Source organism: Meleagris gallopavo, chromosome 8 (genome assembly GCF_905368555.1).
Source record: "Meleagris gallopavo chromosome 8, MGAL_WU_HG_1.1, whole genome shotgun sequence".
NCBI lineage: Eukaryota > Metazoa > Chordata > Aves > Galliformes > Phasianidae > Meleagris > Meleagris gallopavo.
The window spans coordinates 10,279,795-10,295,424 of NC_139411.1; the positions used below are offsets into that span (position 1 = coordinate 10,279,795).

Genomic DNA, 15,630 nt, shown 5'->3' on the forward strand with positions numbered 1-15,630 from the left:
TCTTATGCCTTGTTTTATCCAAGTGCTACTCAAGTAAGTTGAAGTACTTTTAATGAGTACATTATATTAAACATAAAGTAGCAACTAGATCATTCCCGTTGTAAGTTACACAATCACAAGGAACAAACAATTTGAGTGTATCCTTGAAGTATCTTCCCACGGAGATAAACTTGTAATTATCTTCTCTGATACAAGGAAGCCTTGCTTGTATTGTATCACTAAACAGCTGAAAATGAGTAGTTGCTTAGCGACGTTGAGCTTGGTTTTCTGCTGTGGTCTCTTTCCCGAAATCAAGCCAATGACCCCTTGTTTTTTGTTGGAGGCGGAGGGTCAAGGAGGAAATACCTTCTTAGACCAAGGAGAGGAAAAATATATGACCTATATGACATTGGTGGCAGCACATCTACGCATCCTCTGCTCATCCATGGATACACCTACAAGGAATGTACAGTCAGTATTTTCAACCCTGTGATTTTGGGTATAATGATGCACAGCATGAAAAGGGACTTATATGGGTTATACAATGGATAGTAATCGTGAGCCGCTTGCTAAAGCAGAAACTGTGTGCCATTTGGGTGGCAGGGGCTTGGAATTGGAGGAGCTGGGGGGAGGGGGGGGTACATTGCAGTGAATTCATTCAGATATTTATTTTACGTAAAGTCTGAGAAAAAGGAAATAGTCCATTTTAAGTCCACCATATTCCAAAGTGAGCAGTGTCTGTGCCTTGCCTGGTAAGGGTTTTCCCCAGTAAATGAAAAGAGGTGCTGTGCAGATCTGCCTGTCAGGAATGCATGAGTAAAAATGTGCAGAGCAATACTAATGCTGAAGCGTGGCCTGCAGCCCTTGTGGGACTTCCCTGCCTCCTCAGCTGGGGCCTCACTTCCTGAAAGCGTAACCTGAGACAGGGTGAGAGCTATGTTTTGGGGGAGGAAAACACAGCAGTGAGATGAGAAGAGGGAGTCTTTTGTCTGGTTGAAATTTTAGTGCAAAATTGAGGCAGTTTCCTCCAATGGGGAGCGAGCCCCATGCTGGAGCAGCAGGATGGGAGAACTGGGGCAGGGCAGACTGCAGTGGCTGCAGATGGTACTCCTCCACAGACCGGAGCAGGCAGCCCTCCTGTGCCACTGAATTTATTTCCTCTCCTCTTGACTGTTGCTTATCATCTTCGCTGCTTGCCTGTGTGATCCCAAAGGTGAGATCCTTTCTGCTTTGCAGAGCTGCTGGTTGACTGAGCGGGGCAGCTTGAGCTGCCATTGGAGACTTTATTTGCTGCAAGAGCCAAACCACACTCTCAGAGCAGGTGACTTCTGCCTGTGTGGCATTTTGTGATTAGTGGCATTGCTGTGAATCCTGGCAGGCTAAAGTCCTGTAGCTGGGCTGCTGGAAAAGTAAGGGAACAAACAGGGCAATGCTACCACAGCCTTTCTGCAATATAGATGTTTGCACAAACCAGGGTTCAGCTGCTAGTGGCCTGGTTTGAAACCAGACTGGTGTGACCTGGTGAGTTGTTACAGTGTAGACACGGGAAAAATCCTATAGAAAGCAGGTTGTTTTAGGTTTTGTGCAGGTTATGTTGTTTCCTGGAGCAGGTGATTGTCTGGAGAGTGATGCTCAAGCTACCTGTAAGGTGTATCCATAACCAGTGGAAGACTAATTCACCTTCATTCATCATGAATGGTTTTAGAAAAGGATGATGTCTAGACTGAATCACTGATGCTGGATGTTACGGATTGACTCAGCACCAAGACACCAGAGAAACAGCTACAGCGCATTCTGCCATGGGGCAGGGAAATGTGGAGGGTGCAGCACTGTGGGGTGATGGCTGCCCGACAGGGAAAGTATTTTCTTACCTAATGCAGATGTGATGCTCTGATCTCAGCAGAGATCAGGCTTTTTAGCCTTAATTCCACTGGAAACGTTGACCAAAAAGAAGCTCCAAAGTAATCTTTTAAAGCTTTTCTGAAAATGCAGAAAAGAGAAATTGATGAAAGATCTAAGATGAAATCAGGCTCAGAAATATTTAGTTTGTTACCTTAAGTATATAATTATTCACACAAAAAAAATTGAGTTTGGCAGATGATGTACTGCAGCTGTAGCTGTTTGGTCTCCCCTTTCATTTTCATTTATTAAAGTTAATGGAATACACAGAGAACATGCTATCAGATCTGGCAGTAGAAACAACAATGACAATTTTTGGGGGAAAAATTGGTGAGTATTTTTAAGGTCATACTGGTGAATATCGTATTTAGCCATCATTTCTGCTTATTACCTGCAATTTGTTCATATTCAGTTAATTGCACTAGCGACCTTTCTAGTCTAATGAAGCCAGGCTGCAATTAACGGATTTGTCTAGTACATAAAAGTACAACTGCTATGCTACTGACTGCCAAAATGTAGTGGTTGCATTGAATAAATTTCTGCTATTGGTACCAAATGCTGCCCTACAGCTCCTCAGTTTTTATCTGAGGTACTGTTTTTTGTTGGTAAAGCCCCTTTTAGCGTTTACATTCCTGGAGGGAGGAAGAACATCAGTATGCTGAACCTGTTAACCCTTGGTTCTGTTTCACCTCTCGGTCCTTAAGAGTTTGTACTGACTTGATCCTTTGAGGATCCTGTAAGGCTGTTCTTTTCTGACTGGTCCTAGATAGCAGAAGGCATTACCGTGGTGCTTCTGTGGATTTTGGATTTTTCCAGGTGGTTTCTATATAGTTAGCTATTGCCTTCTTTGGAAGATGATTATAGGGGATGGTAAGTTCTAAGTGATAAGTAAGTAGTGTAGTTCTTGCTTTGTTTCAGCTCAGGTGTCCACTTTAACTTTTTAATCTGATCCCCTTATGTTTTAACTTGCCCCTAAGGGCCTGTAAGCATTAGCAGCCAAGCCGGAAATGTAGTAAACTAAGATTGAGTAGAAGCTGCAGAAATGAAGACTTGTAGCTGTTCAGACCCATAGTAACGACTTGGTACTTGGTGAAGTGTGAACAAATCCTATGTTAGTTTGATTTCCAAAGGTTAGTAGGGATTTTCATTACTGTCATATTTGAGAGTTTTATTATTTTTTCCTTGAGTGTAGCTCAGTAATCAACTCTGTCCAGGGATGAATTAAAGGCAGAAGTATATTTTTCTTTGGGCAGAACTGGATAGGATTACATCACAAGAACTAGCAGTTCTTCAAGTGAGAAGAGCAGCTTTGAATTCTTTCTCAAAGCATGAACTTTATCACCTGTTGGAAGGCTTGAGGAATTCATGATCTGTTTCAAAACTGTTAACGTTTCTGGTGTCTAGCTTGGCTTGTGTTGTCCTTGGCCAGCTAAGCCTGTTTACGCTTCTCTTTACATTGGCTTTAGTTTATATCACATACTCTTTTTTTTTTTCTTTCCTTCTTCATGGTATTCATTTTCTTTCCCAACAGTTTGTAGAGAATACTCTTTTCTGTCTCAACTCTGTTTTCTGACTCTTCAACCTCTTCATGCAATCCCATTTCTCTGGGCACTCTGGCAACTTTCTGTACCTGCTCCTGTGTGAGGTCCACTGACTTCTTATCTGTTAATCCAGAGACGGGTTATAAAAAGCAGTGTCTTACCTCTTGGGTTCCATCTAAAAAGATGTAATACCTCTAGATACGTCAGGAAATATTCTCTCTTATTATAGTTAAGTTTTGTACTACTTGTGATTCCTTGATTCGTTTGTTTTTCACCTTCTTACTTTGCAGTAACCTATTTTCTCAGACACAGTGTGACAGGCCAAGCCCAAATGGAAATTACTCTGGTAAATGAATTACATAATTTTCCCTATCATCTTGTCTCTCACTGCAGTAATACCCAAAGGGGTTTCTAACAAGTTAGAGTTCTCTCCATTTCTTTTATCAAATGCCTTTGAAGAAGTTTCTTTGTGCATTTCCTTTTCTCAGACATTTGATGTTGAAGGGATGTTTTCATGGTTTGACTTCTGTCTCTGGAAGCTCAACTGAAACCAATTTGCAAATCAAGTGTCTTTATCTAGGTGATTTTCTGGTAAAAGCAGATGTGTTGTATGTCTCTTCTTCCATCAGTCTTCCTTCCATCATAAGGATCATGTTCTGCTCTGGAAGGCTTTTCTCCATCCCTTGTGTATATTTTGTTCCAAGAAAACCAGTGACAAATTAGACAACTGGAATGCAAAGTGGAAAGATTCCTTGATTTTATTCTTTCAAGAAGTTGACATTATTTAAAAACGAAGTTATTGGTATCACATTATCTGTCTTCATTTTATAGAGAGAGATTTGACTGCTTGTTTTTATCTACTTGCTCTGAAGTTGTTTGCAGTAATAGGAAATTCAAGCCACGTAGATTTCTCGTGCTTCATAACTAATGACTGCGATGTAGAGAACAAAGTCCTAAAGAACTCTCGGGAAACATTCCCTTACTGCAGCACACACGGCAATAACAGCGCCTGCAAGCTCTATTATCGTTTGGTGAATTTCTACAGATAAACGTCAAACGTCAGCTGTCGGCGCTGGGAATCATTTGCCCTTGTCCTGTATTATCTTCTTCTTTGGCCACAGCACATGAAAAAGGCCCAAGACTGAGTTTGCGTGCTGTATCCACCGGACTGGGTGGGAGCTGCTATATTCTCCTCCGGGGGGGATGGAGGGGAGAAAGGAGTGAAAACTACGGCAATCCAGATCTCCCTCGGAGAGTTAAGAGGAGGCTGAGGGGGTGAGAGATAGTTTTGAAAACGTTTTCTTTTGATCTGATAGCTGAGCAGCTTGCATGAAGATGCTAACATCCCTCCGCCAGACCATCTCCGGTGCTCAGCTGAGATGTGCGGCAGTTGTTACCCAAATGAGGGCTATCCCTCCCACCCTTCCTAAGCAGCGCCTGGAGACGAGCAAGGGATTGAGATGAAAGGGTCCTACTGAAGACTGGCGCTGAACGGACAATACGCCTTTCTGTGAAAGTGTATTTTTTGCTCCAGGTGTTGACAGAGCTGCCATGAGATCAGGCGAGGAATTGTTTTACGTTCTATGTGCGCATTTAATGGAGTAGTCTGATAGGTGTGGGTCCTCAGCTCTCCTCTTTCCCTGCTGCGAGTCTCTCCCAGAATTTAGGGAGAACTGAACGCGGAAAGGAGCTAAATATCTCAGAAGTGGGCAACGATTGTCGCTGAAGCTTTGAAGATTCGAGGCATCTAATGCTAAATCAGGACTCAGATCCCCTGTGATAGGAAAAGAGTGGAACTGACTTGGCAGGCTTTGAAGACAGATCTATTTTAATTTCAGAAAGTTAAATTCGTTCACAGCAATTAAAGTCAGTGTCAGCATCATTTCGCTACAGTCTAAGGAAACTACGGCTGAAATTACGGTCGTCTGAGAGCAGACTCTGCTTCGTCACTTCTCTGTTTTGCCGACGGCCGGTGATGCCACCGGAGCGGGCTCTGTTTATCGGGCCCTCCATGGGAGCACACGGTGCTCGTGAGGACTGCAGCTCAGCAAGAGGCTCCCAGCCTGCTTCCTGGGATTCCTTTCTTCTGGAGTCCCTTTCTTCCATTGACTTCCATCCTGCCTCACCAGAGGGGATGCACGTTTGCAAGTTTGCAAGTCAAAGAAGAATAATCTTGTATTTCAATGGTGCTGGCTTCTGTGAAGTGCGGCTCACAGTAGGTGGTCATACCTTCTATAGACTGATAAGGATCGTTCGAATTTCCGTTCCTCTTCATTTTCTTCAGGCTTGAAAAAAGAAGTGGATGATAGTGCTTTATTTTGCACTGGCTGTCTACAAGCAGTCAGAACACGAAGAAAGTTTGAGTTCGTAAGCGTTTTATTCTCAAGCAGTGCTTTTACAGTTCTTTTCAGCAAGGCCTTTGAGTCGGAGTTTAGCAGCTTGTACGTTCTGTTGTAATTGGGGTTTCCTGGTTATCACAGATGTTTCGGTGGTGATTGTCAATGCATCTTCAGGAGGAAAAAGGAAGAAAATATTTGTACTTCCCAAAGTATAATTTTTATGTACCTTTTATGTAACCTTTTATGTACCTCGCTGTGTTTGGCTTACTAAGTCAATTCTCCCAGACTAATGACTAGGTAAACCTCACATTATTTCATCATTTGAACTGACAGCAGCAAGGTGTGCAAGGCACTGTAATGTTCTTCAAAATCGTGATGGATTTCCTAGATCTGCTCAGTTTGAATTTCCTGCAAGGCTGGAGCATTTCTGTATATATTTTTTCACTATTTCAGCGAGCGTGCTGTAGTCACACCACTGAACAAACAAGTACCATTGAACAGGAGTGCATTTTTTTTTACTACTATATATAGTAGGCTCTACTCAATATAGATATATATTTTTTAATTTATCCTTAGTAAGATTAGTTGTGCAGAACTTCATATGTATATTTCTCAGTGCTAGAGATTTTCAGCAAAACAAACTCCTGCTTCAGTCTTCGGAGAGAGAAAACAAAACTCAGGAACACAGGCTGAGCCATGCCTGCATTTTGCATTCTTTTGTATTCAGGCGCTTTGAACCCTGAACTGTAGGTTTTAACTCCCTTAGTGTGTGTGAGGGTATCTGAACGGAACTCATTTGCTGTTACTTTAACATCGTGCAGTTACTGAAATAAATTACATGCATTAGTCAGTTTCAGTGGTTGATACGGGTTCAAAATCAGTAACTTCATTTCAGGATTAGTTTTAACTTCTCTCTACTGCCATCTTGCCTTAGCACATGTCCACTTCATCACTGAAGAGCACCAGGCCTAACAACAAACACAAGCAGATGGAGTTCAGTTATGACAAAAAAAAAAAAAAAAAAAGTAAAAAAAAAAAAAAGTTACAAAAGCTCTATGAATGTTGAGGAGAAATCCAACAGTCTTTCCTCTCAAATGCTGTTTGCATGGCCTCATTTACAACATGACGTGAGAGTGGCCATCACTGCTCTTTAATCTCATGTAACTCAAGAAACCTTCACAGCAAGCAGAGGACAGAAGCGCTGTTGCAGTGGCTTGCAGAAAACAGGGTGGTTGAAGAGGTTGATGAGGGTGGCAGTGAGAGGCACAGGCACCACTGTTGAAATAAATCCTGGGAGTCTGTCCTGTGTCCTACTCCGAGTGGGGTCAGCTGTGGGGTTGGACCAGATTGCTCAGGACTTTATCATATTACATCTTGGAAATTCCTCGGGACTGGAAACAGCAGAACTCCTCTGGACAACCTGCTCTCCACTGCTGGGCTGTCCTGAAGGGTAAAAAGATTTTCCTTGCAGACAGGCTGAAGCTCTCCTGTTCCAGCTGATGCTTGTTGTCTTTTGTCTTCCTATCATATACTGCTGTGCAGGGATCAGCTCCATCTTCTCAAGGGGCCGCTGTCAGGTCTCCCCTAAACCACCTTTTCTAAATCTAAATTCACCTAAATCATCTCTGTCCATGTCGAACAAGCCCTATTCTGCCAGCTCCTTCTCACAGTGTTTCTGCTCTTATCATTCTGGTGGCCAGCTACTGAACTCAACCCCACATACAGATGCCTTTTCAATACTGATAGACCCAAAACCAGGCTTACTATGCAAGATGTGGTATAGCAACACACAGCAACACATAAGGGTAGGTGAATAATCACTTCCTCTTGTCTGCTAGCTCTGGTCCTGTTAATTCAGCCCAGGATGCTTCATTGCTGCCACATCACTCCTGAACGAACTAAAGTAGAGAAGCTAGTGCTGCGTATCATTGCTGTGACTTACACAGTAGGTTTACAACTAAGTGAGAATTCAGTGAAGCCCTTGGCAATAATATATGACATTTTTTTCCTAATATGCTTTATCTTGCATTGATATATCTGTGGTGATCCACAGACTGTTTGCTGGCAGCTTCCAGCTACTTAGGAAGCAGCCTGATTTGTACTGAAGCAATGACACAATCGAAAAAGCAACTGCCACTTGTTTAGTCAATCTGTTTGAAAGCTGAAATGCTTGTTATGTTTTGCTTCAAATTGAAATAAAGTGAACCTTTGAATTTTATCTTGCTTTTCTAAAACAAACCTATGTTGGGGCTACGTTCTCTTTTGAATAACTGTGGGTGCTGTTTGTCTAAGAGACCAATGTGTTTACCCCTTGGCTGGGATAAATGTGAGCTGAAGCCAGGGAGCAATGCAAAGTGAATTTTGGTCCACTCTGGGAAGGAGGACACAAGTGCAGTTATATCTTATCCCGTGATTGTAGCCTTAAGCTGTGTGCTTCTTTTGTGACTGCCTTTTATGTGGCAGCACGTTCCCAGGCAAAGCAGTAAACTTTAGGAATATTACAGCAGTTAGAGCTGACCTTTAGCTGAATGCACAGGAATGTGCAACTGCATGATGGAGGTTTTATAGCAAGTCTTTCACTATATAGATCTACAGTGCCTAACCAGCAACCAGTAACACCTTCCACACAAGACAAAGATTTTGACATTACAGAGTTATCTGGATGGTTTGAGATCTATTGCAGATAGGGGGTGGGACTGGGAGCAAAGAAAAGGCAGAGCAGTGGAGAAATCCCAGGGCTGCAAAGGGACTTTTTGGACCAGGCCAAGTGGAAAAGATGTGCTTGTGTTAAAATCCTGTAGCACTGGATGGCAGCATCTGCAGGCAGTTACAGGAGCCAGAAACATTGCTGCTGATGATGACTTGCTTATTCTTCTACTGTTTGCCCCCCTGGGCTGGTTGTGTGGTTTTTGCAACTTTAATGAGACCACTCATTTTATGTTATTTTTATCTCTCTACAGTGAAGCTTTTGAATCAATCTGTTTTTTTTTGTGCCCGACATTGAATGCTGAAACAGTTAAGGATGATTTTCCTTGCTCCGAGCTGTGCTGGAAGTATCCAATGCTACTTGTGATTCGACTGAAAAGCTGTAGGCCTGTTAAGATAGAGTAAAAATATTGTCTTGAGTGCTGTTGCTCTGCCAGTTATGCTATGAAGAGTGCATATGTGGCAGATGTGCTTATATAGTTTTGTTAGTTGGGTATTTCGCCAGTTGTGGGTAAAACAGATCTCTAAGCATTGAACAGTTTGCATGCTAATCTTCAACTAGCAAAAGTGCTCTTCTCTTTTCAACAGACTGTATGAAGCTGTATGCTTGCTTTCGCTGAAGTTAGTGCATTTGGAGCTTGAAATCTGCTCTCAAGATGTTCTTGGAGCATCAAAGTGAATATGCCAGTGGCCTCAGCAAGTGTTAAAGAAGGTCAGTTGCACGTTTCAGTGGCAAGAACTCTTTCCCACTAAGTTTGACCTAAGGAAAATCACAGTACAGTGAACACGTTGCTGACTGCTATGTAACTTGTTCCTACTTGGAGTATCAAACCACAGGTTTCAGGAGGGAGCTTGATGGATCTCAAAAGCCTTTATTTCTTTCCCTTCTCTTTTAATCCTGCTTTGTGTTCACCATATCTATCTGTGATGGCTATGAGTGGCTTATTAAGCACTGAGATTAAAGTAATTGAAAATATTCTAACAATCTTGACTATGTCTTTAATAACATACAGAGAAATTTTATCTTTTAATAAGGCCTTGAAAATCTCCATTAATGTTCAAAAAGTGCTACTGCAAAATTTCTCCAACTTTCTGTGTTTCTATTAACTTTTTTCCTGCTTAAAATGATTCCTAATCATTAATTATGAAAATGTGATGTTTACTATAAAATGTGACCAGGATGCACTTTAGTCTATAGAAAAGAAGCCTTTCAGTTTGTGACAGAACTGTACTTGCTGCTAGCTTTCCTCATGCATTTCTGCAGAAAATGAAGTGAATCAAACACAGTAGGGCTCTCCTGCAGGAAGGCACACGATCAGTCGGATCATTATCATAGAATCATAGAATCACCAAGGTTGGAAAAGACCTCCAAGATCATCCAGTCCAACTGTTCACCTAGCACCAATATTTCCTCACTAAAATATTTCCCTTTATGCTCAGCTTGACCCTCCTAGATAGACCTCTATGACTACAGAACAGAATTTCTAGCTGTACTTGTTATGTGTCTATTCTGTCTCAGTGGAAGTGGAATCATATAGTAGAGATTATTCTTGATTTGTATTTATTTTTTTCCCTAGAATTATTTACTGTTAACCCTTTATGGTTATAAAATTGTTTGCCTCAATCTTTAAGAGCTAACTTGAGCTCTGGTGCAATAAAATGTGCCTGTTTACTTTCTCAAGACTTGCATGAGAAACAACTTACGTGTCATTTTTCTTAGAGGCTGGAGATGCAAAAAATCTGCAATTATTAAACAACTTAACGAAAAGTAGGAGAGCTCATGTTACAGTCAGGACGAAGAAAAAAAAATCACTTTGTGTTAGTCAAGAACAACCAGAGGCTTTCCTGTACCCCAATGCTCATGTTACAGACGACTTGCCTGCGCTGTGATAGATATGGGCTCTAACAGGGTACTCTTGGGTTCTGAGTGCCCAGGTAATGAGCAGAGTTTGAATAGACTGGCAAAGCAAACTGAAAGATAGTAATACATGACTGCTGGCAGACTGCCTAGATAGGAGTTGGTAAATACAACTCTAGCTTCTATTTCAAAGTCAGGAGGGAATGATGTTTAATATTCCTATTGTTAGCACTAGTGATCTACACTGGGCATTTTAAATAAGTTTGCACTGTGAAAAATGCAATTTCAATATATACTTATTTTCCTTCACTATCAAGCCGGTTTTTATTTACTACTTTTCTTAAATGCTACCTTGAAAGAGTCCTCCCTTAAAGAAGGCGTGGGATTTGAGGCTGTGAGACAGACACAGAGAGTGATGGAAGATAATTAATATTAATAAAGATAATACATTCCAAATACACTTGGTGTTTTACTCCCTAGCTCTACAGGAACAAATGGTAAAACTGGCTGCAGCACTGTGCCTACAGCAGAGAGCTGAGACAGCAAAGAGTTATTAGTGAATGCTGATGGGATTTTCCCATACAAAAAGAAAGATTGCAATGGTTCCTGCACCTGCAAAGAGTATCCTAGAAACATCACCGGGGAAACCGTGTGCCAGGACTTTTTTTTTCTTCAGTGCTTTTTGTTGAAAGTAACCGCAGTTGGAAAACAAAGGTCAAGAGCAATTTGAGCTTTCCCAAATGCAATAGCGTAACTCATTACTGAAAGAAATGTTTGTGTTGTCGTTTTCTGCTGAAAGGCTAAATATCAGGTTCCTGAGTCAGCCACCAGACTATCCAATTGCAGCTCAGCCAAACCTGAATGTCACTCAATCTCAGATGTCACCTCTCACTTGTGGGAAAATTACAGTTAGCATTTAATTCCAGCTTTTGCCTCATGAAGTTACCAGCTGGTGCTGAGGATAGCTGGAGCTTTCTCTGCAACAGAGAACAGGGAAGAGACCACAAAATACCACCAAGTGTAGGGAACAGATCATTGGTCTAAAAAAAGGGAAGAAAAAAGCCTTGTTTTTTTTGTCTGAGAAGGTATACGTTGTCCTGTTGTAATGCACACACAGACCTCAGGTAAGTTCCTGCTTTGTGCTTTGTCATCAGCTTTCAGGGAAAGTATTAAATTCAGGTTTTCCTACATTATTTACATTTGATATTGGATGTTGATGTTTTTCACTAGTTACTGTGAGAACTATATATTCTGTATGGGTTCATACATAAACAGTCATTAAAAAATCAGCAGTTATGAGATGCATTTCTCTCTCTTGACTAGCTGATTATTGAGCTAAATTAAGGCTTAAGCCCTGGGAAATCTTTGAGTACTCTGCAAATGAAAAGTAATTGAGGGTAAGGTGCTCGTTTTGAAGCAACAGAAGAAAATCTAACTGAAAATCAGCTACGACTAACAGAAAAATGAAATACTGTTCCATTCAAACTTTTTGTTTTCTTCTTTTTTGTTCCTTCTGGAGTACAGGTGGCACACTCCCTGCTCTGATGAATCCGTGCTCACTATCTCAGTCTATTCCTCTGGCAGAAGGAATCTGCTGTGCCATATCAGACATGAATGCACACCAAAGGATGGTCACACAGAAAACTTTAGTGGAGCAGTTAGTGAAAAGGTATCCAGGTAATGTGTTTGTTTCCCTTCCTCTTAAAAATGACTCTATCGTCAACCTTGAGCATCTATTGATACTGGATGAGCAATGCATAAGAATATCAGCAGGCAGATGAAAGAATACTTGAGTAGCTCTACAGTCCTTATCAATCTGAAAGCAACAGTAACATTCCTTTCAGTATGAGGATTAATAAATCTTTGAGAATAACCAAGGGAACTGGGTGCAGCAGTGTGCTGAGAATATGCTCCTTCTCGAGAGTGGGAAAGCATACACGAGGTGTTCAGGGAACAGGTCTGGAAAAGCACAGAACAAACTATTTGTCATATCAGTAAGACTTGGAGTTCTCTTTGAGAAGCAGAAACGCATTTGACTTTGGTGGCAAAGGAGTTTGCGGCAGGGGAGCTACAACCTGCTATCACAAATGCAAGTGGTCTCAAAATCAGGTTTGTTGGTCAAATTCCAGCTCCTCCTTTCCTGAAAGCAAGTTTATTACACCGAATCCTCCTTTACTGCTGGGACAGTAGATACTTCCATCCAATGCTGCATTTTCCTTCAGTGTGAAAAACATTCAATTTCCCTCAGGTTATTGAACTGGGGTGTGGGAGTGTGTATGTGTGACTCTGTAGAAGCTCATTATAGCCTTTTGCAGGAGGTTGTGTAGTTTCATTCTAAGCTTTCTCTTTTGAATCATTGTAATCTCATATTTCTGCAATTGTTATAGGTAAGCTTTCCCATTACTGGGAAAAATTTTAATGCAACCCCATCAACTGGTTCTGAAAGCTGCCAGCAATGTGGAGCCTATACGTGAACTGAGATTCCACATGGTACCACTTATAGCTCAGCTGGAAGGAGCACTCCATGTTCACAGAAGGAGAGAACGTTTTTCTTGCTGTTTTCACCTTGTTTTGGGAGTCTTCACTCTTGTGGGCCCAATGATGTTTCCGTGCTGCCCTCACCTGGCGAGCCCAGGGGGGTTCTCCTTGACTCAGGGCTGCAGTCTGCTGTCCCCAGACAGATTTTGGGGCAGTCACTGCCATCTTAAGGGAGCCTCAGGCGACTGGGTGGCAGACAGCTGGGTGCTGGCACTGTTGCTGGCTCTGGTGGTGTATATAATAAGAACAGTCCTGCTATTTGTCCTGAGGCATTTGACACTTCCATGTTTAAATTGAGCATTTCCTATTTGCACTTCAGCTGCCACATCAATTTCAAACTTCTTTCTGAATCCTGCAAACGAATCACATTGGGCACTTTGTGCTGACTCACTCCCAGGCCTGCTGTAAACTATTTTTTGACCAGTTCTCATTTTATTTGAAAAATCTTTTCTAATTTGAAATGTCTGTACCTTTCTTGTAGGCATTGCAGTTCCCTCCCAGAAAATCTTATACAACATCCTTGGCACTCTAATTAAAGAAAGGAAGATCTATCACACAGGAGAGGGATATTTCATCGTTACCCCCAACACCTACTTTGTCACAAATGATGCTGCAGAGTACAATAACGGGGGCCGGCGGACAGACAGTGAGGACGCTTACCAGGCAAACTGGGAAAGCTGTGTGGACCCAGTGAAAGAAAACATTGCTACAGTATCCCGTTGTCTCCCTGGCCAGAATATGCTCTGTGAACAAAGACTCGAGCAGCTAATGAGCCAGGAACCTGAGGGAGGAGGCAAGAAAGGCTGCAGTGAAGGGAAGCCTTTGATTCAAACTCAGGTCATGTCTTCATCAGCTGAAAACCGTTCCTGGGACACCACGAAAACCCTGACGTCAGTGAAAGAGAAACTGAAATGTAGAAGATTTGGCCTTGGCCTTTTCTGGAGAAGTACTTCTAAAAAAGAAAAACATAAGGAATACTCAACGTTTTCAGCCCAGTTTCCCCCCAGGGAGTGGCCGGTCAGAGATGAAGATGACTTAGATAATATTCCACGTGATGTTGAACATGAAATCATCAGGTGTATTAACCCTACTCTTACCGTTGATAATTTGATTAAACACACAAGATTAATGCAAAAGTTTGAGGAGAGGAAAAAAAATACCACTAAGGATACCTCGGCTGAAGTGTTAACACTAAAACAAAAGTATCCTTCAAAGGAGTGTGTTCAAAAGACAGAAATTAGAACAGCAAAACACAAAAGGAAAACGAAGCCAAACAAAGAGAAGCAAATCAGCAGAAACAACAGGAAATCTCATGAGCATGAGCCAACACCCCAAAGTGAGAAGCTGGAAGAGAACATTTCACTGCTTATCACAAACCAACAGCCTCTGGATGCAGCAGTGGAATCCCAGGTCATATATAAAAAGCAAATTAAGAACCCTTTTCAGGGTCTCTCATGGAGACACAGCTTTTACACAAAAGCATACAAGGGTCGTATTAACAGCCAGCGGAAGTCCAGGAGACGAAAGCAGGAAAGGGATTTACAAAGGCTTACAAAGTCCTTGGACTCACCCAGAGCCTCTGAATATGAAGCTGAACAACTGCTTGCTGAAATGCAGGCTGACAACACTGAGCAAAACAAATCACCCAGTTTAAATGACAATGATAGTTATCTGCACAGCAGTACTTTGCGAATAGATGATAAACATAAATGCTTTCTGGACAGTAATGTTTCTGAAGACAACATCTACAGAGGAACTGCGAAAAGAAATCCTGGAGATATTAAAAAGTCCCCAGACTTCTACACTGAAGATAAAAGTGTGCGTAAAGAAAAAGCAAAACATTCACTACATCTGAAAGGTGAACGTTGCAGGTACAAGGCTGATGCTGTATGTGAGTTGTTGGACCAAGCAGCAAATGAATTTCAAAACGTCCATCTCTCAAATTATACAACCAGTGTTAGAAGGGAAAAAGAATTTGGTGTGACATACAGAAAAAAGACTGATAAAAAGAATGAACTTGTATTTAAATACGACTGTACCAACTATCCTGGATCAACGAAGCTGGAAAGTGACAGATTTACCAATAAATGTCATCTTCAGAACCAGAAAGTACATGATTGTGACAAGTGTAGTTTGTTGCATCTGGATGACAATTTTGAATGCAAAGAACCACATCACTTGCTTTCTTGCCATGCATTTTCAGTCACAAGAGACTGGAGTAAAGCGGTGCAAAAGATGGGAACTGCTCTAAAAATCTCTAAGGTTAATATTTATCCAAACCAATACAATTCAACTGTAAATAGACATGACTCTGGAGAGTATGGATATAAGGGAAGTGCTGATTTTGCAGAATCAATTTGTGGCTCAAAAAAGCATCAAAAGCCAGACCTCACAGAAGAAAGTTGTTTGTGCAGCCAGCTTCTTCCAATGGTATCCAGAAAGGAGGAAGAAACCAGCTTTACTGAATGCATGAAGGCTTCAGCTGTAGATTTCTGTGACACTAATGAGGCTGATGCTTTGCAGAACTGCACCAGAGAGATGGCAGAAGTAGTGGCATGCCACAATCTGGGCCCACAAGCCAAAGAAACAAGAACTCCCCCAGGAAAAACAGGTCTCATTTTGAAGAATGAATATACTGTGATATCAGGACAAAGTCACACAGAAGGGGCAGAAAACCACAGCGTTACAGGAGACAGTGGAATTGATTCCCCAAGGTAAGAAAATACATGCAACACAGTTACATGTGTCATCATCTAATTAACAACAATCA

The 15,630-nt window shown here is 41.6% G+C and overlaps 1 protein-coding gene and 1 long non-coding RNA gene across 4 annotated transcripts in view; one reads left to right on the forward strand and one right to left on the reverse strand.

The window, feature by feature from the left end:
• Positions 1–15,630, reverse strand: part of LOC109368766 (uncharacterized) — a 17,193-nt gene continuing 1,563 nt past the window's right edge. The window contains exons 2-3 of the long non-coding RNA XR_014884682.1: positions 1,851–8,852; positions 1–434 (exon numbers count right to left, since the gene is read on the reverse strand). This is a non-coding gene — a long non-coding RNA (uncharacterized LOC109368766). The remainder of the gene's footprint in view (positions 435–1,850; positions 8,853–15,630) is intronic.
• STOX1 (storkhead box 1) overlaps positions 8,773–15,630 on the forward strand; it is an 8,915-nt gene continuing 2,057 nt past the window's right edge. Inside the window, exons 1-3 of one of the 3 annotated variants that reach the window (XM_031554372.2) lie at positions 8,773–9,176; positions 11,847–11,999; positions 13,342–15,574. In XM_031554372.2, the coding sequence (XP_031410232.2) occupies positions 9,146–9,176; positions 11,847–11,999; positions 13,342–15,574 (2,417 nt within the window). In that variant the 5' untranslated portion in view covers positions 8,773–9,145. Of the gene's footprint in view, positions 9,177–11,112; positions 11,447–11,785; positions 12,000–13,341; positions 15,575–15,630 lie in introns of those variants that run through there. The other 2 variants (XM_085229306.1, XM_085229304.1) reach the window with 2 other exon arrangements.